The sequence below is a fragment of the Calonectris borealis genome, chromosome 9 (assembly GCF_964195595.1).
Source record: "Calonectris borealis chromosome 9, bCalBor7.hap1.2, whole genome shotgun sequence".
NCBI classification, from domain to species: Eukaryota; Metazoa; Chordata; class Aves; order Procellariiformes; family Procellariidae; genus Calonectris; species Calonectris borealis.
The window spans coordinates 1,242,756-1,266,360 of record NC_134320.1 but is presented as its reverse complement, the minus strand read 5'-3'; the positions used below and the strand labels follow the sequence as shown (position 1 = coordinate 1,266,360).

Genomic DNA, 23,605 nt, shown 5'->3' with positions numbered 1-23,605 from the left:
CCTATTAAGTGGGAAGGGATTTTTATTTCACTTAATCGCCATGGCTGGAGCATGCAGCAACCGCTGTCATAAATTGGGTACAGTGCAAGCCAGCTCTTCTGCTTGATATGCATTCCACTGTCACAGGCAGTTCAGTCACTTGCATTTGAATAGGACCTCGGAAGGAGTTTCCTTGTTGTTACAACTTCAGCTATGAGCTACCTGCATCACTGTCCCTGCCCTGAGTTTTCTTAGGCCTGTGAATTTTGAATAGGAATTTTTGAGCTTGTGTAGCCCTGTTTCCATTACTGTGATTGCACTGCTCGGCGTCTTCTGTGCTAACTTTGCAGGATGGGTGTAGTGCAGTTTATAGGAACTCAGAAACTGGGTTATGTTTCTACCCTTGGCATCTTGACTGAAAAATAAATTGATAACATAAATGCATCCTATCATGTTTTAAAAAGGGAAAAAGTAAAAACCTAATGGGGCAAGCAAAGTCAAACCAAATTCATTCAACTGAGTGTGAAGGATGAATTTCCAACAGGAGCTTATGACTTAGTTACAATAGGTCCTGTACTTTTTTGAATGAATATTCGCAGAATCAGCTTCTTAAGTGGAAAAAAAATCTTGACTATAGTTGAATAAACTTTGTAAGCAATTTTGGCTGTGTAGTTTATAAACTGACTAGAGGAGGGGGAATTTTTTGAATTTGTTCGGTTTTAATAATCTGGCTTTTGAACAAGTAAGTTTAAAAGTATCAGCAAGTGAGGTGTGTGGTGTGGTGGGGTTTTTTTTGGGTTGTTTTTTTTTTCTTTTTTTAATACAGCCCCAATTCTGCCCCAAATTGTCAAGAATGATTTCAAGAGTGGCTTCTGTTTTGGCTTTATTAATTCGAACTGTCACAGAAGTCTGATATTTAGACTTCATAAGAGAAACCTTGAATTTGGGCACCTAAAATCACCAGCATTCTTTGAAAATAAGATACGTTTTTTTACTTTCAAGAAGAATTATGAAAAGGTATGTAGCATTTCTTTTTACTACTGTAGAGATTTCTTACGTGTTTTCCATCTCCCAACTATTGTTGCAGGTTGAGTATAAACTGGGATTTCAGGTAGATAATCCCATGGCTATGGCTATGCCCCAGGCCAACATTTCTCTACAAGGAGAAGTTCCTCGCACCCTTTCAGGTAAACTCCTCACCCCCTGAAAGTGCATAGCTAGTGCTCGTACTAATAATGCTTTCGGGTGGTACTTTGTTTTTTCCAAGATGTGTGTAGTGTTGCCCAAGAACGTAATTTTTCTCTATTAAACATAATGTGTTTATAGACCACCTGCAACAGTTATGACATTGCTAAAAGGGTATTACAGATTGAAACTATTGGTCTGAAAGCAATATTTTTTTCCCCTTGTTTAGTGGAGGACAGAGATTTTCCTGGAAAGGAAACGTGACGGTTTTTATGTGTATGTACACGCACAAGGTTCCTGTTCCCTTTCAACACTAATCATTAGCAATTGCATGGATTTTAAAATCCATGCCTTTTAATTTCTCTAAATATAGAGATGACATTTCAAGATCTGTGGGAGTTGTTAATACATTAAAGTATTTATGGTAAGTTTTAAAACCGAGAAAACTCTTTTGAATACATATTAGCTCCTCCATAGAATTTACACTAGAAACAATTTTATTTGTTTCAGGAAATGTGCAAGTGATCATCATTCCTTGCTCATTCAGCTATGGTTCTTTGTACTCTGTTAGATATTCAAAGGGCAATAAAATATATATTGATGTTTTGGTTTTGTACCACTTTTTTGTGAAAGCAGATGCTAGAGAATTAGGCTTGTGGTGTCTGCTTTGTTGGCATAAATAATACTGGTACATAAGCTAGAAAGTAAATAGTTCATATTAAGTTAAGCTTTGATGCCTGTCAGATTTGCAGAGACCAGAATACTTAAACTTAACGGTTGTAAAAAAAGCTAATCTTCATAGCATTTGAAAAAGCAATGAGAAAAACTAGATTTTCTGGTTTTCTGTGATAATGGAGCTTTGTCTTGTGACAGCACTTTAACTACAAAGCTAACGGATGGCTAATGGTCATTTATCCACAGATACAATTTTAGTAATCTGTAAACTTTTAATATAACTCACATAAATGCATTTAACATCTGTGCCCTTTAATGCTTTAATAGTTGTCTGAAATTACAAGGCATGAAGGCTAAAATAGCATTTCTTAATAGCAAGTTCTTTAAAAATGTACGTTATAAACATCATTTAAAAAGACCCTTATCATTTAAATAGTCTTTCATTAGAATGTCTGAGAAGTGCTCGAGCTTAACTGTAATGCCTATTTCTTGTCTGTTTGCAGTGTTTCGTGTCGAACTCTCCTGCACTGGCAGACTCGACTCTGAGGTCACAATACTAATGCAACTCAACTTGACAATAAATTCATCTAAAAACATCACAGTTTTAAATTTCAAACGAAGGAAAATGTGCTACAGAAGTAAGACATTAAATTTCAAATATGAAAAAGCTTTTAGTGTTAAAGTATGATAGGAAAAAGGAGTGGGAAGGGATATGATCCAGGACATGAGTAACAGTTCCCGAGAGTGAATGTTGGAGAGGATAGGAAGAAGTCAGGTAAAATTTTGCCTTTCAGAGACAAATGGGGACTTTTGGTAAAAGCAGAAGCTGAGGGATGAACAAATTCCCCAAGTGTTTTGCTGCATTGACTGACCTTTTTACGTACATAGCAAAAAGCATTTTGTCTGTTGTGCTTGGAAAGAAGAAACTATTTTCCTCAAAACTGCAGCACTCTGAATATTCAAATTGTTGTAAGAATTACCATCAAAATCTACTTAGTTTATGAATTGTGATAAACTTAAAATTGGCTATTTAGTGAATGTAAGCAGGTGTCAGTCTTTCAGACTCGGAGTACAAAATGATCTTGGTAGATAATGCAGGCTTCAGAAATCCCAGATTGACTCTTCTGTGTTTTGACTTGGGAATCTAGAAGCACAGTTTATTCTTGGATTGTTACTATCTCCTGTTGCTTCTTCCTAGAAGTATTTTCATAGGCATCAGAAGAAAATTATTTTGGAGAATCCCAAGAACTGTATCCTCCTTAAAAATGCTGTCCTGTTCTCAGGCAGCGTTTGAGGACGGCCACCTCTCTATTTACATGCTCCTCCCGGCACTGTTCAGTTTAATTGGAGCCTTTGAGGACAGTAGTTGGCTTTTCAGAGGGGGGTTTGTCACTTCTGTTGAGTATGAATGTCTAAGGTTGAACTTCTGGAAGGTGTGGATGAAAGAGCTAGCATGGCTTTTTAGCACATCATGTTGTGATACTCATGTTCCTTGCATTGATGTTACGGGAAGATCATTCTTAATTCGAAATGTCTCTCTCTTTCTAGTGAAAATGGAGGTCTGGCTGATAATGTTGACATTTTTACCTTTATTTCATATTTTCCTAGGTACTTTTTCAATGTTCTAAGTGGGGAAGTCAGCACCGTTTATGTATTCATAGCTTATTGAGCTGCTGAATGGGCAGAGGAGGTTTCTATAGGGTTATCAGGGTGTGTGAGATAGGGCCACTTCCTAAATTATGCAGAAGTGATTCTTACAAAGATCATGTTTCTGTGGGTTCATAAAAATGTCTGACTTTTTTGACGTGTGTTGATTGGTATAGAGCATCTGGGGATTTCTGATTTAATTTAGTACAAAAGTTAAAAATGTGCAGGAACTTGCTAGCGGTTTTGCTCAAGGCATTTGTAATAGTTCCTCCTAAAGTTTAAAAAAGGGAAAGAAAAAAAAAAAGGAAGAAAAACTCTCAGATTCCCCCTCCCCCTCCCCTGGATTGCTTTTTCACAAGTTTATCAGGCTGAACTGGCTTATCAAGGAGTCGGAAGGGGCTGTGCCGGGGAGGAGGCAGCTCCTCACAGCTGGGAGCAGGAAGGGGGATGTGCAAGTGGGACTGCGCCTTTGCAGCCACAGAAATCCATTATATTGCTTTAATTGCGTGCGAATCCTCAGTGAGGTTCATCTGAAGTCATCTCCGCAGCCTGCGTTCCCTTGATTTGCACTGCTCCTCTTAGTGACCAGACTCATAGTAAGCTTAATGAAGATTTATCTAAAGGACTACTCTCACGCAGGAACCTGAGTATTGTGCTTGTGCCTTTTGTTCCATATTTCTGAGTCTTTAAATAGGCATTACCTTTTTCATCCTTCAGTTTTAAAACACTCATGACTGTAGCATCAGCTGAGAAGGCACATTGCCCATGGCTGCATCTCCAACTTCTTCCTAGGAAGAGTAGCATTAGACTGGAGCCAGAATTTCTTCCAAAAGGTCAGGGTAGTATTGATTGAACATTCAAGAAATTATTTTCTATCCTGTAGTAACAGATTCTGTGAGGTCTTTGTTGTTTAGTGTCCTAGCATACACTCACATTCTCTGCACCTCCTCTCTCTGCTGTCTGCTGCTTTGGACTTTGGTGGACAAGCCAGAGGGTTTTTTGAGGTAGGTAGATTCAGTGGGTTCAAGCATGGCCTCAATGGAAATATTTCTGACCCATGTGTCTTAAGTGTGATTTTTATTATACAGTGGTTAGGTATTTAAAATGGAAATCTAGAGATAACTATAGTTTTTAAGTCAGCTCACCTATTTGGAAAAGCAGATTTGTTTTTCCATAAATGAGGCAATTGTAGCCCTTCACAGGAAGTCAATAATAAATGTATACCAAACTTAATGGTCTTCTCTCATCTCTCATGTTTAGAGCTTGAACCAGAAGTAAAATCTCCAACATCTGATAAAAACAGCAGCAAGGCTATCTGTAAGTAATTCTGAGTGTACATCTTACTTCGGTTGTAAAAAAAATTGAAAAACTTGTGATGTCCTTTCTGTTTCCACAGCTTTCCCTATGAAAACACCCCCCAGGTAGTTTGCACTATACCCAGTATTTTAGCGGGAATTTTTTTGTAATTAATTATTTTAACTGGGAATATATACTAGTGAAGAGGAAAAAAACCTATTCCAAGTCTCCTAACAACTTTTTTTTGTCATGTCTTAGGGGCTCTGGTTTCTGTACATGACTGATCTATTTTCTTGATTTTTAGGACCTGTCTGGTTTGCTGTTTTAACTTGTCGATATTGAATGAATAGGATGAGGTAGTTTCTTTTACTCCTCTTCTAGCTGGAAATATCATTGACTGACTGTGCTCAGCCTCTGTAGTACTCAAAACGTAAACATTTTTGCCAAAATGCTTTCGGAAAGCAGTGGAGCGCATTGCTCAGTTTTCTCTTTACCACCCGCTGTCTCTTCCAGGGCAATTGTTCTCCACAATGCGTGATTTAAAATTGGGGATAGCTAGGGCTACTGCCCCTTCCTGCCTCCAGTTCTTCTGCCCGTGTTGCTGCTTAGCACCAGCTGAAGGCCAGCGCAGCAGACAGCCCTCTGCTGCCAAGGTGCAACTGCAGAATTTTGCCATAAAACTGCAGTTGAGATTCTTTTGAGAAAGAGGATTAACTGTCCTGTTAACACTGCTGCGTTAAGATTCAGGTCAGGGGGCCACCCATCATACCCTGAAATCAGGAGGAGAAGCTGAAGTTGTGTGCGCTGGCACATGCGGTCAGTGAGTAAGCACCACTACCACACTGCACCTAGGTGTTGGTCTCGTTTTATTTACTGTATTGGTGAGTGACCTGGTGTGCAGGTGACTCCTGCTCTTCCAGCCCCGACTAGCAAGTCTGTGCCGCTTGCTGTCTTGGGGCTCAACTGAGCTGGAGGTCGAGTTTGTCCATGCTCCTGCTGTGTTTGCAGCATGGGAGCCATGGAGGAGGATCGAGGGGTTGTGCGAGGTAGAACCAGGAGGACCAACAAGACCATTTTAGGAGGTTCCTGGCTAGGTTTCATCCTTCGGTAGGAACCCTCCTTTTGTCCCAGTAAACAAATGGAGGCATCGAGTGGCTTTCTGGGCCCTGCCCTGCTTTGCTGCAGCAGGAACTGTCGTGCCCACTCTTCTGGGGGTTACCATGGTCTGCCTCTGCGGGCTGGCTCCTGCCCCCTGCTCCTGCCAGGCCTGGGTGGCAGGGCACCGGGGGCGAGCCTGGGGACAGCAGCACTGCCCTCCTGACATGTCAGCCTGCTGGGAACTAACACAATGTAGTTCGTTGTGGGGTTTGTTGGGGGTTGTTGTTTTCTTTTGGTTTGAGTTTTTTGAGAAAGGTTCAGTAACTTTTCACCTTTCTATTTCAGTCGATCCTGTAAACGCAGCTCCCACCACTTCTACCCGTGTGTTTTATATCAGTGTAGGTGTGTGCTGTGCTGTTATATTCCTGGTGGCAATAATATTAGCTGTCTTGCATCTCCACAGCATGAAAAGGATAGAGTTGGATGACAGGTATGTATGCGAGCTTTTCAGGTGCATTTCTGCGTTTTGTGGGACTTCTGGTCTCAAAATGAGCGCTCTGTAGTAACTTGCAATTTCTACTTGTGATGTCAAGCTGTAGCAATTACTACCTGCGCAGAGTTGTGGTAAGTGCTGTACTGCAGAAAGGCTGCAGTTGCAGGTGCTCTGCTGTTTATGGGGTGGGAGGACTGTGGCTGTTGGGTTTTTGCCAGAATAGTTGTGTGGAGGACACACAGTGGGGAGATTTGGACAGAATCAGATTTACAGGGATTGTCAGGACTGAAGGAAAACTTGATAGATACCTGGGCATGCTGAAAATACTTGTCTTTTACTGACTTCTGCAGGAGATTGAATTTCAGTTTTCTCTATTTTGATTGATTTACCAGTATTCGCTTTGGCCTTAGGGTAAAGTCTGGGGATCACAACTTTGGTTATAAAGCTGAAAAGGGGCTCGTTCTCAAATGCATTTTCAATCCAGAAAAACCAAATTGGCACGTGCATGTGAAAAGGACTTGTAACGTGAACCCAGGGGCAACACGGCCGGCTGGGCGGGGGTTAAACACCGAGGCAGAAGGGAGGCTGGAGCAGGTGGAGTGAGGCTCTGCCGAGGCTCTGTGAACAAGCTGCATCAGATGCAACTGTTCAGAAGCAGGCAGTTTTGAAACTGAATACTTTGGAAAACAGTCGGGCCCGTGGGTGGTCACCCCAGTTGAAAGGATGTTTTGAACTGGTTCTGTTCCTGCCTGCAGCCTCTCAGAGTGGCTCTGTCTTTTCATCTTCCTCGCTATCCATTCGTCTGTTTCTTTCTGTTTTTCTTTCTGCCATTTACTTCTCTGGTGTCCCAGACCACTTGGTTTTTGGGGGGTATCAGTGTAGCAAGTCGTAATGGTTTCTCAAGGCCTGATTATCTTGTCAGCTTTCCTCAATTCATTTGTGCCTAATTGTCTACTGAGAGTTTTTAATCAATAGAAGGTGTTAAAAGGATGTGCAGCTTGCTTTAATTCAGAAAGGAAAAGCATTACATACAGAGTGTGTAAATAGTGTCATCTATGAGAGGCTGTCTCAGCCTAGCAGTGTGATCAAATTTCCTTTCATCCACTCCATCGTACTTGATTTCTGTGGAGATACAAGCTAAAAATTAATCTCACGTTAATACTCTGTGGTTTGCAGGTATTAAAGAATTTGCTCTAAATCAGTATATGGCCTTCTGATGATTTCTGTGAAGTTTGTGCAGATAGTGGGATTTAGTTCTTCAGAGAGCCGTGTGGTGACTTATTTTATGAGCCTGAGGGTGCCTGACCTGACAAAACCTTGGATGGGCTCCTGGGTAAGAGCTCTGGTCAACTAGTGTGGTAGCAAAGGTGTCACAGAGAGGCAAAATGTGCCTGAAAATCAGGATCTGCGGAGTGTCGTTTTCAGAACGGGCAGCGTGCACAGGAGCCAGCAAAGAGATTGTGAGGTGATGTTTCAGTGCTTGGCTGAGAAACTGGTTCAGTGTTATAACTGAGCCCCAATGTTATGCACTAGCATTCCATATGATCAGTGACTGCTTGATGTAGCAACTAGTCAAGGAACTCGTGAGAGAAGAAACAAGTTTTGCTTTGGTTTTGAATAACAAGCTCAAAACCTTGCTGTAAAGGGGTTCTGAATCAAAGATGATAACGTCATTATGGTTAACGACCTCCCAGAAGCAACAGAGGCTGAAAAACCCACTGCTGTTGCTCTTAATTTCAAAAACCAGAACTAAATAAAAATGAGGAAGGTTGTTAAATAGAAGCTAAAACCAGGCAGCTGAGTTTACAGGCTGCACATGGACTTTTTAAGAACATTGTATTGAAAGTTCAGAGCAAATGCTTGCATACCTCCTATCAAAGGCACTTGAAAAAGTGCCAAGGAAAGTTGGCATGGCTTAACAGCAGGATAATGGAGGTTATTAAAAGCAAGAAGGCATCGGTCAAAAAGCTGACGTAGTATGCAAGTGAGAAAACTAAGAAAGCTCATAAACATGAGCAAGTTAAACCTAAAAACCAGGATGAAGTCAACCAAAAAGGTAGTTTTTCAAACTTGCAATAGGCATAAAAAGAATAATTCCTTTTTCAAACTTGCTTGCAGCAGGAAGCCAGCCAAAGAAATCTATAGAGCTAGTAGGTGATCAAGTTACAAAAGGAGTTTCCAGCCATAGCAGGAAAACGAAATGCAAGTTCCCCATCAGTGTTTAATGCAGTGACCATGCCAGGACACTTCTTTCCGAGGAACTTGCTGGAGGATGGATCGAATTGAAGCAGTTTGTAGATGCAATAGTGCGAACAGTTAAAATAAGCAGTAATAAGTTGCCAGCACCAGAGAATATTCATTCAAAAACTCTAAAGGAAGTTAAAGTGGAGTAGGTAGGCCACCAATGGTGGCTTTTAACCTCATGCTAAAAACTGTGCGGGAACCCTACACCTGGAAGACAGTGAAGGTGGCAATAACTTTTAAAAAGGTTTCCAGAGATCGAGGCCAGCTATAAATCAGTAAGCCTGATGTTTGTATTGTGAGAATTAGTAGATTCTGTTCTAAAGAAAAAATTCAGTAGGTGCATCTATGATTATAGTATAATGGGGAAGTGTTGATGTGGCTTTCTTTTTTTTAAAGGAGGTCTTGCTTCAAAACTAACAGTGGTCCTTGAGGGCATCACCAAGCATGTCTAAAAATCCTGCAAGGATGGCTAGCACTGCTTGGTCAGTGCTCAGTAACAGCCCAGGAAGCAAATGGAATGTTGATTATTTGGCAAGGCAGAGGGTTATACCCAAAACCAATCTCTTCTTTGTTTTCCCGATACAGTCAGCAGAAGTGGAGAAGCTTTTAAGTTTCCAAAAAGGGGGGGATGTTTGTGTGTGTTTGGGAGGGAGATCAAAAAAGCTTCTTCTGGCCCTGTCATCTGAGCTAGTAACAGGTACTGCCTTTGCCTGCAAACTTTCTCACCTGTTCTTAGACCGTTACTGCCACAACAACTCTTTTTGTAGGATTTTCTCTATGAGGGTAAGACAGAAAACATCCTGCTACGGTTTAAGCTATGGCTTGCCTGTCTCTTGAATGCTACATGCAGCTATGGTCCTTCTACCCAAAGAAAATATCTCAAAAGCACGTTGTAGGTGGCCCTGGAAAGGACGACAAGTATCCTTAGAGAGAGGAGTGACAAAGTAGACTAGGGCAGTTTGGTCTGTAAAAGAGAGCTGAGTCAGGGACAGTGGTATAGGGCAAACAACCGTTTCCAGCAGTGAACTAGGGAATATCTTTTCAATATTTGCTCCTGCCCAGGAACTAAAGGGCAGCAGATAGAGCTAGCAGCTGGCATGCCTAGAGCAAGCAAGACGAGATCACTCTGGCTGAAAAAGCTAGATAAGCTTTGCAGGGTGTTATTTGGCTCAGGCTACTGCTTTTGAACTTTTATAGTTGTTGATTCTCAGTGGGATGTTGGTACCATGAAACAAATGCTTACAAGTCTTCTCTGGAATATAATAGTTTTGTTGTTTCTGGTATGACAGGGTGGTTCTTGCAATAAATGTTTTGTCACCTTGACTTTTCAAAAGGGGGGGAAAAAAGAGCTGGAAAATAGAGCAAATTCTGCAAAACCAATAGGAGGAAGTTGTTCACACTCAAAGGACAGGAGTGCTAAGATTTTTTAATTACCTGACATACATTTTAATGTGTGAGAGACTTTAGAAATGCCATTCTTTCAAAGTCTAGCCTGGAAAATCTTCTGGTTTTAACTTTGATACGTTACTTTTGAGTTTATGACAGTGGCAAGCAGTCATGTTCATGTCCATTTTTGTTTTAAAACAGCATTAGTGACAGCAGTAGCTCACAAGGTTTATCCCAACCTTCCACACAGACGACACAGTACTTGCGAGCTGACACGCCAAACAATGCAACGCCAGTAACCAGTAAGTGTTAATCTGATTACAGACCTTTGCAGCAGACCCTCTGGGACACAGACGGAGTGTTTGGTGGTAGGGGTCTCACCGATTAGTCTTTTCATCTTGTTGCTGCAACCTGCAAAGGAAATGAATGGGGAAGAAGCTTTACGAGGGTGATATATTCGTGATTTCTTTTTGTTCACAGCTTTGCTTGAAAGAACATTCAATTGTTAAAAAGAGCAGTGAATTAAAAGGAAGGGTGGCAGTGTTTTATATAGTCTGTGATAGACTGATACTAGCTATGTTCTTATATGTTCACTTAGCTATGTATTAATTCTGTAATTACTGAAGGTATTTATTATCTACTCCTCCAATTATTGTCTGTCTTCTCTAGTGCAGGGATATCCCTCGAGCATCACTCCAGGGAAGGGACTCTTTCCACTGGAGGGAAGCTGGACGATGTAGACACACTTCTTGTGCAGTTCCTTGGCAGTTCAGTCTCACTGGACTGACCGTGAGCCTTTCCCCTGTGCTGGCACTTACGCTGCAAGACGATTCAGGGAGCTGAGCCAGCCAAAACCTGACTTCTTTCGTAAAGTGATGGGCTTTTGGTTGACTCAGTCTCTGAACTGGCTTGTAGCCGAGCTGTACGAGCACCAAGATTGGTGCTCGTGTATGGGGCTACACAACTGAGCATTGGGAGAAGGCAGGACTTAGCCCAAACTCAGTTGGCTTAAGTTACTGCTGGAGAGCCTGCTTTAAAAGATCTAAAGTGAGGAAAGGGTTTATGTTACAAAGTGAGAAAAACGGGGGAGCCCGTCAGAAGAACAAACTCTATCTCTTTTAAACTCAAATTGCTGTTTTTCTCAATAGAAAGTGGGAACTGCCAAGCAGAAATAGTACCCAGGCACTCCTGACCTTTTCAGAAAGTGCAAATTAAATAGCTCCTGTTTCCATCTACTGCCACCAGTGATTTTCTCTTCTATAATGCTCAATAGTTTTGTATTAACTGCCTGAAGAGACTTTGTTCAGCAATCTAATGAGTAGAAATGTCAATGTAGATCCATTATTTGGAGCTAGGTAAAAATAATGATTAATGACTTGATTTTTTTTTTTTTTTAAGCAACCAATAAGACCCAAAAGTCTCTCCCATTTTCTTCTGATTGCACTTAGTTGTGATACAGACCATCCCAATTCATGAGGGAGCACTGCACAAATGTCATGATTACTGTTCAGCTCTACTGTGTTTTCTTGTTTCCTCCCCATGTGGGGAAGCAGGTGTTTACCTAAGATTGAACTGCAACTTTGGGAAAGTTTTGGAAGTTTTGGCTTTCTTCTAAATTGTACTACAGCTCCTTAAAAAAAAAGGGGATCTTTTTTGTCGTCTGAGTTCATCTTTCCCTTGCAAAAAACTGCCTTTAAAATTTACTTAGTAGGAGAATTAATTTTAAAATAAAAATAAGTAAATATATAAAAAAAATTTTTAAAATTCTTTTCTGCAGAGTGTGGGAGAGACCTTAGCATGCAACTAATTCTTGAGCTAGTTTCCCTCTTGCCACCTGAAGTCCCTCCCAGTCTTTTTATTTTCCATCTCTTATCCCAGATCACATTCTGCTGTCGATGTCCTGTCAACCTCAGGTTTTTAGCCCTCTAAGTGACACTGTTTGGTTAATTTGAATGTGGCCCCCGGAAACTCATTACTGAGCCTCTGGCAAAAGGCGAGAGGAGGACTTGTCATGAAGGTGGCCTACAAACCAAGCCCATAGTGATGATTAAACCCTCCTCACCTTGATGAGTGGTAGCTGCTACGCCGAAGTGGGACCTGTTTCTGTGTTCAGTCTGTATTGTTTCAGAATGTCTCTTGCCTGTTTTGGGACACCCCTGGTAGCACAGGGAAAATGAATGTAAGAAGAGAAAAGGTTAGATGCATGAAATAAACAGGAAGAACATTCTTAATACTTCCATAATCATATTAACCTTGTTTTCAGTAGCGTTTAAATTTTAAAAAATAGTCATCAAAGTAAGTCTCAAATTTTTCTCTAGCGATTTATAAACTTGTACAAAAATATTCAGACCTTTCTGACTATATTAGTGTATCTAGATGTCTAGAAGTGCCAGAAGAGGGCACTGGTAGTTTTGGTTACATCCTGCTGGAGTAAGGCATCTTCCTCACCCCAACAAGTCTTCTGACAGTCTCCGACCGTGATCTTTATTTCCTTGTTGTCAGGGAAGTGCAGTGTCGTGTAAATCAGCTTCAGTACGTAAGGAGGAGTTTTATTTACTTGGTGTTAATAATGAGACTTGATTGCATGATACTATATAGAATTCCTGTGTGATTTTTTTTTTCCCCATGGATTATTATATTCACATGAGTTCTCTTGTGTTTGTTGTTTAATACTATAATCTTTTGAAGATTAATACATAATCTTTTTAAGTGCATGCTGCTTGCATGTCTTTATACCTGTAGGTGGTGCTGAGGTGAAGCAATGTGCTTGTGTTCTCATTATAAGGGTATTTATATTGGTTTGTTTGGCTCTGCTGGCTCCTCAGGTTATCCTACATTACGGATAGAGAAGAATGATCTTAAAAGTGTCACTCTAATGGAAGCAAAAGCTAAAGTGAAGGACATAGCCATCTCCAGGGAGAGGATAACTCTAAAAGATGTGCTCCAAGAAGGTATTTACAGGACTCGGACATTTGTTGGCTACAACATGGTGTATATATATTTTTTTTAATAGCTAGATTTTTCTGAAATTAATCATGGATGACGTTTCTGATCTTCGTAACTTTGGTGGAGGAGAAGAATGATGAATGATGTTTGCATTTGGGGTGTGGGGAAAGCAGTTTCCAGAATTCATTAGATCAGGGGAGCAACTAATCATGCCTAGTAAATCATTTAGCTTGTCTGTCTTAATAATCTGGTCCTTTAAATAAAGGAAAGGGTTAGATGGCTAAGGAGTGAGGTAATCAGTTGAGGCTGTAAGTTATTGCAGGAGAGCTTCTCTTAACCAAAAAAACCCAAAAAATCAAAACAAAAAAACCCAAAGCCCACAAAAACCTCAGTCGTCTAAACTCGTTGTCTCAATTTAATAGCTTCTGATTTGGAAATCGAATCAGCAGATGCAACACTTACAGCTCTGATATGAAGAATTCGGAGATTACCTGATTCTTTTGTCTTGTTTAATGTTTACTTTGGAAATGTTCATGCACAACATTAGTTGGTTCTTGTTGATGTTGAATTTGGGAAATAGACTTAAATATTTAGGGGTTTTTGTCATTAATCTTTACTGCTGCAACTTCAAGTCTGTGTTCCCTGAGCCTCATGAGAAACTTTCCAAAGCTGGAGATCTGAGATGCTCATCCTTTGGAGGTAGAACTGCTAAATGCTTTGCATCACTGTTTGAAAAACAATGAGAGGATGCTAACACTCCCCATTTAATGTGTGCCTCTAAGTCTCTAAGGAGGTAGCTTTGTGCTCAACTCCAGTGTCGGTTCTGCAAAAAGCTTCTTCGCATGAGGGATGTGCTTTGTGTTCCTTTGTACTGTCTGTTGCCTGTAGCTGTGATGTTAGGAGTCATCCGATGACGAGAAGTGACTCAGTACCGCAGCTATGCTTCAGACGTTTAGTACAGAGTGACAGAGCTGCCCTGTTCTGTGAGATGTGGCTTAAATGGCTATTGAATGCAGTGTGGACCCAGTTAATACTGGGATCTTGTTTCTTGGCCTCCAGCTGGTATGTGGGTCTGTCAAAACCTCCAAAAGTTAGTCAGAGGACAAGAAGACGGATCCTGATAAACAATCATCAGTTTTAGTTCAGGATCGTAGCAGAGCTGACCCTCTGTCAACTAAGAACAAATGAGCTTCAGAGGGGAAGAAGTAAATAATAGAAATGTTTGCATAAAATTTTCAAGCATTCCTAAGTGCTGCCAATGGTACTTAAACATATTTTACAGGTCTGGCCAGAGATTCATTATAAACTTCAAGTAGCTTCCATAAGTTAACCTACTTTAACATTTTAATAATTTAGGAGAATATGGTTCTGCTGTGATGTAACCAGTTGGAAAATGCAAAGCACCAGGCCTGAGAGTGCACAAAGGAAGAGGGATCTGTAAGAGCCTTTTGTATTGCTCAGGGCTCATGCAGCACCTGATTCTGAACCTGCATCAAGCTCATATTGTACTAGATGTAAAACAAAAATGTAGGTGTCTTAAAAAAAAGTTTCAAATGGAATAGCTACCCTTTAGCAAATGGAGCAGATGTTAACAGTAAGTGGACCTTTACCATTTTCTGGTGGAGTAGAGAAGTGACTTAGATGTCTGGTCTGGAGTATAAACAGCACAATCTGCAAAAAGCCCAGAGGAGAGTGAGGCAGAAGTAGTGTGTTCACAGTGCTGTCCCTAAATGTTACAGCACACCGGTGACACACAATTCCTGCTAAGATACAAGTCTTTCAGGGTACCATTAAAAAACCCCAAACCGTGGACCATACAGGCATGCTGTGTTACAGTCTTACTATGTCTAGATACCGGATTGCATGAACGTTATTTTCTAGTCATAACTGCTTTTACATGCTTCCCCATTCTCTTTATTTCCAGCATTTAAGAATAGATAGGTAGCATCTTGTACTGAAACATAGCTTGATAGTATCAAGCTATCTTCCCTTTGACTTTTACATGTATCTGTATATTGGAAATATGTATTTAAGGCACTCCTACGATGTCTTCAGGAACCAAGATAGGAGGGTTTTAGTTTACTGTTAAATAACTCATGCTATATATTTATGGTTGCCTGTAGTCTCTAGTTAAAACGCTTCTTAATGAGATTGCAATTTGAAGATCCCTGTCTTGCAGGGTTTACTTGCAGTCGCAGGGTAAATGATGGAAGTGTTGCACTCTCCCTGTTAAGTATTTAGAAACAAATGAGACCCACACTTCACGCCAGAAGATGTACAACCAGGCTAAGGCAATCCCTGTCAAAGATCTTTTAACCTAATCAGGCAGGACAGATCAGTGGGAAAGGGATGCAACAGATGAATAGACTGCATGAAGATAATGCATACGTTTGTGCCATGGTAATAGTGTGACAGAAAAGTGTTGCCAACCTGAGTTGTATAAAAAGTTAATTCTGCGTGTGTTACCACACTGCAATTGTTCTTACTCCAGCTGTTCAGTGTAGCTCCTCTTCCTGTAATAACTTCGTTAAAATTTTGTGAATGGAAAAATATTGGAGAGACTGAAAAAACCCCCCAAACAAACCCAACACCTTCCAGATGAGGTGAAATATTTGAATAATGTGATACTGGCTTTTTCAAAATATTCCACGTGTACTGGTTGGCTGAAACCCTGTGAACATTTCCAAAAAAATTTCATCTTTGTGAGAAATGTTTTGACTGGAGAATTCCAGACCTGCTGGATGAGAAAAGGACGGAGCTGGAGTTTTTAGTGCAAACAGTTGACAGCGACTGAACTGCCACAAATGAACCCATCGTCAGTATCAATACTTAATTTAACTGGATTCTGTTGCTATTGTTAGTTCACTCGCATGCTTTTCCCCCTAAGTTTTGGTTACCTAAACTTTCAGCGTTTACTGCATATCATTCTGAATCCAGAACTGGATTCAGTGCTGGAGAGGTGGTTGGGTTGTATATTGTTGACTTAATAGGGCATTCAGGACTTCTGCCTTAATGGCCGTTGTTCCTAACTTTCTGCTGTGTCTGAGTCATTTTAAGGTAGTGTTTTCTTAATAGATATTAAATTCTGTTAACGTTATCAGTGTATTTTTACCAACAATACTTACTGATTGTATGTTCTCTTCATAGGCACATTTGGGCGCATTTTCCATGGGATTCTAATAGAAGAAAAAGACCCCAGTAAAGAGAAACAAGTTTTTGTCAAAACTGTTAAAGGTATGTTTATATAAAGGAGGTTTTTTTGTGTCCAGTTGTTTGGATTGTGGTGCCTGCTGAGTGTATGAAATCTGTCTTCAAAAACAAACCCCTCCTCCCCAAAATATGCAAATGGCTACTGCTTAAAAAGCAAAAGCAATTTGGATGCTGCCTTCAGCCAGAGAGAACAGAAATCTTATATGGAAGAAAAATGCTTGTGTTCTCCACCAGTGCCTTCAGTTACTGCCTCTTGAATACTTTTGCTTATTATTCTTCTCAGTAAAAAATATATTTGTTTTTTTCCCCTAGCGTGTTATTGTTCTTTCCATCCACAGCCTTTTCCCCTGCAAATTGCTGAAAAAGGCACCTGCAATGCATCTTAAAAATCTTTTATAAACATGCATGGCTGTACAAAAGATAGGGCATAGTTTCTGCCATCCTTAAGCTTTGCTACTGAAGCATGAGAATTATCGTTTAGAACTTAATTTATACAAATATGACATCTTTGTTCAAGAAATATGTTGTTGGAGCAATTTAAATCGTGATAGGTAGACTTGAGAAGCAACAAGGTAAGTATAGAGGAAAACCATATTACATATATCCTACCTATAATCCCTTCCTCTACACCCATCATTGTAAGAGTTCTGTAGTAGCTCACAACAGTTTTGCTGAATTCCCTGTACAGTAGTTGCTTCACCAGTTATTTTTGTCATTTCAGTTGGGTGTATTATTGCCTTTGGTTTTTCATCTTACAACTTCTTTAATTCTTTCTTTAAAAAAAAAAAATTAGGCTTCTATAAGAATTTCAACTTGTTTTAAATTGTTTTGCCTGGCTAGTAATTTTAAAGAGGAAGGTGGGAATTGGTGAAGCTGCTAAGTTTTGTTGTTGAATCTTCCTGGTACCCATTTATTCTTGCTCTTTTTAAGAAAAATATATGGCTTAAAGAAAGCAACCTTCTATTATTCTTGGTGTGTTTCTCACACAATCGGATGTGTGCTTGTGATAATAAAAAAAAAGTTTAGGTAGAAAGCCACTTAGAAAAAGATTCATACTCACGTCAAGGGGAGGCATTTCTTAAAGTCAACTTGATTCAATAAAGGTAGCTGAAAAGGGGGTCCCCACTTCTTGAAACAGTCTGAAGTGGCAGTCCGGGATGGATGCTGATGCATTCTTTAGCTGCACATTGTTCTTGTTGTAGGCCTAGCAGGATGGTGTGCTTTGGCGGTGAAGACAGGTCGGTGCCTGGTACCATACCTGCTGCTCTAACAAAATATGTTGAACTTCAAAAGGTCCAACTTGTCGGTACCACGAGCCAGGCACCAGCTGTGAGTAATCAACCCAGGCAGTGCGAAATCAGCCTCCCTTCCTGCCTAACAAATCCTTGCCTCCTAATCAGCCTGATGTGCCTGAACTGTAAGGTCCCTCCACCTCGGTGGGGTGGGGACCAACAGTGGAGTAGTGCTTTGTGGGCAGCAGGAGGGTCATCTGTCTCAGCATTGAGTCAGCCAGCAGAGCTTGATCTGCGCTCTGGGACAACTGTTTGTGTTTCTGCTAATGGGATGCACGGAGGGCTGAACAGTGAGGATTTGCTGCTGTCCCTTTTCCTGCTCTTTTCTCTTGCACGTCCTCGTGGGCACTCCTAGATTCAGAGTTACTCTCGTAGTCACAAGACACTTCCATTATTTCTTCAGGAGCGCCTTTGAGGTGGCACATTTTCATTCGGTAACTCTTTCCTCCCTTTGAGTCCAGAGAGGTCTTCTGCAAAGTAGGTATGCTGCCCCTTTGGAAGATGTTGGTAGATACCATTTAGCGTGATGGCGGTAGCTAGAACTGTGTCTGCTGAAGTAGTCATAGCCTTAACAAAACTAATGGTCCTCTTATAGAAAGGCAAGTATTTTCTTGTAGTGACTTCTAGCAAGAAGCAAAGGTGTGTCCTCTATTAAAAAAAAAAGTATGCTTCTTTCCAGTATTTTGGGAACTTTTCCTGAATTCTGCCCTCTTCTGTTGCCCCTCCCTGCCAGACAGTTCTCACTGTCACTTTGCTTTTATTTGATATAGTTTCCAAAAGACTTATCCCGTATCACGTGAGCCTGGTGCTCCTCTGTGTTTGATGAGGCAGTCTACCTTGGGGCATCATTCACCAGTGTTACCTTAATCTGTGATCCCCTTTGCTGTGTTATTTGGTGGTTCTCTGCCCTGACTGAGAGTCAACAAATGCTGCGGCTCTTGTGAGCCCCAAAATTGTTGTGAGCTAGGGCAGTTTGACATCTATATAGCACTACTCAAGCATGCTTGCTTTTTATAGCATTGGATTAAATGACAAGACAACATTTGTGAGAACAGATCTTTCTTTAGCTGCCTCCCATCACCGCTTATCTAACTGCTTTACCAAAATGGGGCTTCCAGTCCACTCTTAAAGCTGCATTTCTCCCTTGCAGTGGCTTGTATCTTTGACACAGCGCACATCCTGATTTCTCTAGCCCTTCCCTTTGCAGTAAAAGATCTGCTGGCTGCAGTGAACTGGAGCATGGTCTTAAGGGAATAATGGTATTCACATAATTGTTGCCTGTAGAGAATTTCTCAGCTTTAAAAAGGATCTATATGGTCAAAGTTTATAATAGATTTTGCTGATACTTGTCTGTAAAATAATACTGGTTTGGGCAGCAGAACGTTGCTAGGAAAATAACTATAAACATCCCTACTTACCCTTACAGCAGTTCATTTACAGTGCTAATATTAAGCAGCTTCGTCTTCATAGCCTGGCTGTGATAGCTGTGTGTGCAGCTGGGTCATGTAATAAGTTGGGAATTTAATCTGCTTAGGAAAAAAAAACCTGCAAAAATTCTCTCTTAACCAGAGTTTTTCCTTGATCTTGTTCTTTCTGTGACCACACACACACTGCTGTTTTGGCACAAACACAGGAGTAGGGCAGGACCACAAAAGCGAGATGGGTATGAGAAGTATTAAACTGACTTAAGTATCTCTGTTGCTGAAGGCAAGAAAGGAGCCTGAGGGTCATGGAGAAGAAACAAGGGAAAAAGGCTTTGTCTGTGTAGCTAAATAATCCCCCCCCAAAAAAGTATGGGCTGCTCCAGAACTGTCTTGTTTTACCCAGTGGTGCGCTTTGATAAAATAAAGTCCAGTGGTACCCGAATGACAGAAAATTATGGGGAGGGGTGTGGGGTGTTCCAGATTTTCTGAAAAATGTGAACTGAAATTGTTTCAGCAGGTGCTGTGAGGAAGAATGACCTTCTTGAGAGGAAAAACACCTCCTCTTAGCAGGATCAGAGCTTGAGAAACTTAAGACATTGCATTGGCTGATTTGATATTAGGGTAGTTGCCACGGCTTTAAATCTGGAATTGCCAATAGAAGAAACTCCTTGGAAGGAGAACACCTGGACATAGCAAATATGATCAGTGCACTTGTGCCCAAACTACAACTTCATATTAGAATCATAGAATCATAATTGTTTGGGTTGGAAGGGACCTTCACCTTCATAGGAAAGGTGTTCCAGCCCTCGGATCATTTTCATAGCCCTTCTCTGGATCTGCTCTAGCAGGTCCATGTTTTTCTTGTGGTGGGGACCCCAGAGCTGGATGCAGTACTCCAGGTGGGGTTTCATGAGAGTAGACCAGAGGGGGAGAATCACCTCCCTCAACCTGGGAGCTTTGTCTAGACATGACCTTAGTTGGTGCAGTTGTCTGCTGTGTCACTGGATGTAAGCCCTCACCCCTGCAGAGTAACACCAGTGTACTGGCATATAAGGGGCTTTGTGTTGGGCTGCCATTGCAAGCTATAGCGATCATAGCAAGTTTGTGTTGTGCAGAGTGGTAAAGCTAGTGGATGAAGTGATTATCCGCTGGACATGCCCAAGAAAGCCCAACAAGCAGTATACCTGGGACTGGAAGGCTTCCTTGAGCCATGGGCAGCTCACGTACATTGGCTTTTAGGAGAAGACCTCTGCTGTACTAGGAAAGGTGTCAAAAAAGGGTTACTGTGCCACTCAAGTAATGGTTTCTAAATACTTCTCGTTAAGAAAACCTGTGAAGAAAGGTCATGCCATAGATATAACAGCAGGTGCGTATCATAATGGAGCTCTTCTTTCTTGTGTTCCTTCTTTACGTTAGTGTATCTATAAGATCCATAACCTTTCAGGATGGGTTACTTCCCAATAATGTGGACAGAGGAGAATGTGCTGTCAGTTTTCTCATTTTATGTCCTGGAGAAGATGAATGTTGTGGCTGACGCGCTCATCAGACGATAGTTAGATCTGTGAGTATTCCCCGCTCTGAGGAGTGAGTTTGCAGCCTTGTCAGTTTGCTGCTTTCCTGTCTTTTTGCCTTGCCCTGGGGTTGATCCTTTCCCGCAAAGGATCAAAAAGCAAAGATGGTTGACTGGTTATGGCAGTTACTGCAGCAGCCCGTCCCACCTTCCTTCCCTGAAGCCTTCTGGTGAGGTGTTGAGCATTACTATAAACCAGAACAGTGCTAACTGAAATCAGGAAGCTTTGATTTTTCTGAACCTAGTACTTGTTCTGAAGTGATCTGCTGTTAAAGGAATCGGTAGTAAATAAAAACTGAGAAAGCCTGAACCTGCCTACCTTTGTTCTGAGAAACTCTTTAAGTGAAAGAGGCCATTCAGAGAGTGTGAGACCAGTTTCCAGGAATGTATTGTGTTCTCCATTTTCTCAAGCTGGGATTGACCTATTAGGTCAGACTCTCAAAGGGCAGGTTTGATCCTAATAAAGCAGCATCAGTGCGGGAGGCAAATAGATTGGAGCTTGCTTGTTTAGCATTATTTGACTAGTTTCTCCTATGCCACAGAATTTGTCTGGGATCTTTCATCTGAACCGTTCATTAAGTCTTTGAAGTGCTTTTCAACCGATTCAGTGACTACTTGTTCCGTAGCTTGTAAATTGATGACTGAAAAGTTGGAGGCGCTTCTCCTGAAATCTCAACGCCGCATCTTTTATAAAGATAGAGTCTGAAGGCAGAATTCATCCCTAAGTGCCAGAAGTTCACTCCAGATCCTTTAGAAGAGGTTTTTCTTTCACCTAACTGTAGTGCACTCCAGAGAAAAGTTGTAACATGCCCTGGGTAGTGACAAAGCTTCTACCTGCATGTTCATGAAATACATTAATTTATAATGGATTTTTTAAATGCTATATCATCTAACGCTTTAGAGTGCATCTGGATGCCTGAGTTTTCCATTATGTGCAGTGCTCTGTGCCAAAGTGGAGAGCTTAAAAGAAAAAATGGGTATCAGTTGGTGAAATTAGAGGTAGCTTTCTGGAAGCTCGAATAACTGGGAGTACAAAGATCACAAGCCCTGGGCAAAAGGTGTCACTTGTTCATATTTTCTCTAGATCCTTCATGTTGGCCATCCAGTTGTTCTTTTCTATTTGCAGTTTACAGTTTCACTGTGTATTAATTTGCTAGTCATCGTCGTAAAAGTTTTAGCTTCTTTCACATTTAGACTTTTCTATGGATAATTTGCCTTCATTCTTTCTTTAAATGGACATTCATGAAGGTCAAGGATGTGTGTTTCATTACCAGTAAGAACAAGAATATGTTATCTGTACTATATTTGGGATATTGGAATCTGTGGATCAACACAACCTGAATAAGTTCTTTGTTAGAAAGATGAGAGACTGAGCTGGCATGTGCTTTCTTCGTTGTCTTTCTTGCTTTACAGTAGAATTGTTTTATGAGGTTGTAATGTTTCACTTTCCTTTCAGATAGGATGCTTCCAATCACTCTCAGCTTTGGGAAGTGTCTTGGTTGGCATGTTTCTCAAAGCTAGAATTGCATCTCTTGCCTGTGATCGACAGATCTCTTCTGCCTTTAAATGGTGTGAAATGGACTTTCTTGTGAATCTTTTAGATCATCTTACGTCAGGAGAGGAAGAAAGCACATGGTTTTCACCTTTGATTTAAAGAACACATTGTTTAATGGTGCTTTTCCTGTGAAGGAGAAAATTCTGTGCAGAACAAATGGAATTGTATTATTCCAGGAACATACGCAGTGAGTTTGAGTTGTGCAGAGCCCTGACTCATTTAGTTCGTTCTGGCCAAGGTACATTTTTGTTAAAAACAACTGATCGTGCTGTTCAAGATAACCTGACTGCTTCCATTTCATTTTCTAACCACTTAAAATTTTTCTTATGTACAAGAAAGGAGCGTTTGAAAACAAACCACCCATGAAAAGCACTGGAAACAAAGTCACAGTGTGAGTGAAGATTAACTCTTAAGATTTCATCATGTTACCAACTTTAACAAAACTTTGAGTTTTGTTCTTATCATCATAAGTCACTGAAGGACTCTTTCAGCATTCTTGGCTACCTCTAACATTACACTTTTAAAATTTTTTTTTTATCGTTGATCTAGTTAAGAGGGGATGCTCAAAGTGCACCCACATAGACAATATGGATCATGACGCTGTAATGGAAGCCTTGGAGAAGGACCTTACCATGAATTCACCTGGTACATCTCAGGACTGCAGCTGCCTTCCGAGTATTTGCAGTACACAAGACTTTCCTAGTAGGAGTCAAAACATGCACTTTGCAGTGCAAGTTTGTGTTGAGTTGCAGATACGAGGAAACCTATTAGAAGTTAAATGTTGTATGTTAAAACAAGCGGGACTTAACTGTCCATAGTGTGCAGACCTGTTATTGCCTTCATTCGTGTGATGGCTGTTCTGGCCTGCGTACGACCTAGCCGAGTGCAAGCTGGTGACCCTTCAGGACTTCTTCAGTACAGTTAGGAGGTGTAGGAATAGGGATCCTGAGAACTTGGGCTATGCAAAGCAGAGGAGAGCAATAGGCATACTTAGGTGACTTAAGTGTGTATAATAAGCTTTGTGTTAACCAAGTTGAAGGGTTTCTTGTTCATATTAGACATACAGTATACCGCAACCTGGAGCATACACAGCTGGCCCCAAGGTACTGTTTTTAAATTGCATTGAATTCACTAGTCTGGGCAGTTCATTCTTAAAAGCCCTGCCTTGTGAAAATATTTATAAGTTGAAGTTCATGCCTTAAATGTACAGTATTTAAGTCGATTGTTAAAAGTATTTAACCTCCCAAAATCAGAGTACAGGATCCTGTTTCTGTAGAAGAAAGTTTATAACAAAAAAAATTCAAGAAAAGAGCTGCTTCTAGTCTGAGCTAAATTCTTAAGCGTCTTCATAAAGGAAGATACTTGAATTTAAAGAATTAGGGAAAAGTAGCAGATTTCTGAATATCAGCTTAAAAATGCACTATATCTGTCATTCAATCCTAGTTCATTAAGAAAATATCCTGAGAGACCTAAAGTAGTACAATATACCATAAAAAAAAATACTGAGAGCAGCTCTGAGGTTGATGTCCAAAGCACTACTACTTAATTTAAAGATTTGCTATTCCATATGCTTCTGCAGGAAAAAAACCATAATCTACGGTACAC

The 23,605-nt window shown here is 40.7% G+C and overlaps 1 protein-coding gene across 4 annotated transcripts in view; it reads left to right on the top strand.

Moving 5' to 3' along the window:
• RYK (receptor like tyrosine kinase) overlaps positions 1-23,605 on the top strand; it is a 64,078-nt gene that overhangs the window by 19,276 nt on the left and 21,197 nt on the right. For 2 of the 4 annotated variants that reach the window (XR_012674786.1, XM_075157869.1), the window contains exons 3-9: positions 1,067-1,166; positions 2,343-2,477; positions 4,747-4,803; positions 6,226-6,370; positions 10,205-10,306; positions 12,821-12,954; positions 16,097-16,183. Coding sequence is in view for 3 of the 4 variants with exons in the window: in XM_075157869.1 (XP_075013970.1) it covers positions 1,067-1,166; positions 2,343-2,477; positions 4,747-4,803; positions 6,226-6,370; positions 10,205-10,306; positions 12,821-12,954; positions 16,097-16,183 (760 nt within the window). In the remaining variant the exon portion in view is untranslated. The remainder of the gene's footprint in view (positions 1-1,066; positions 1,167-2,342; positions 2,478-4,746; positions 4,804-6,225; positions 6,371-10,204; positions 10,307-12,820; positions 12,955-16,096; positions 16,184-23,605) is intronic. The other 2 variants (XM_075157870.1, XM_075157871.1) reach the window with 2 other exon arrangements.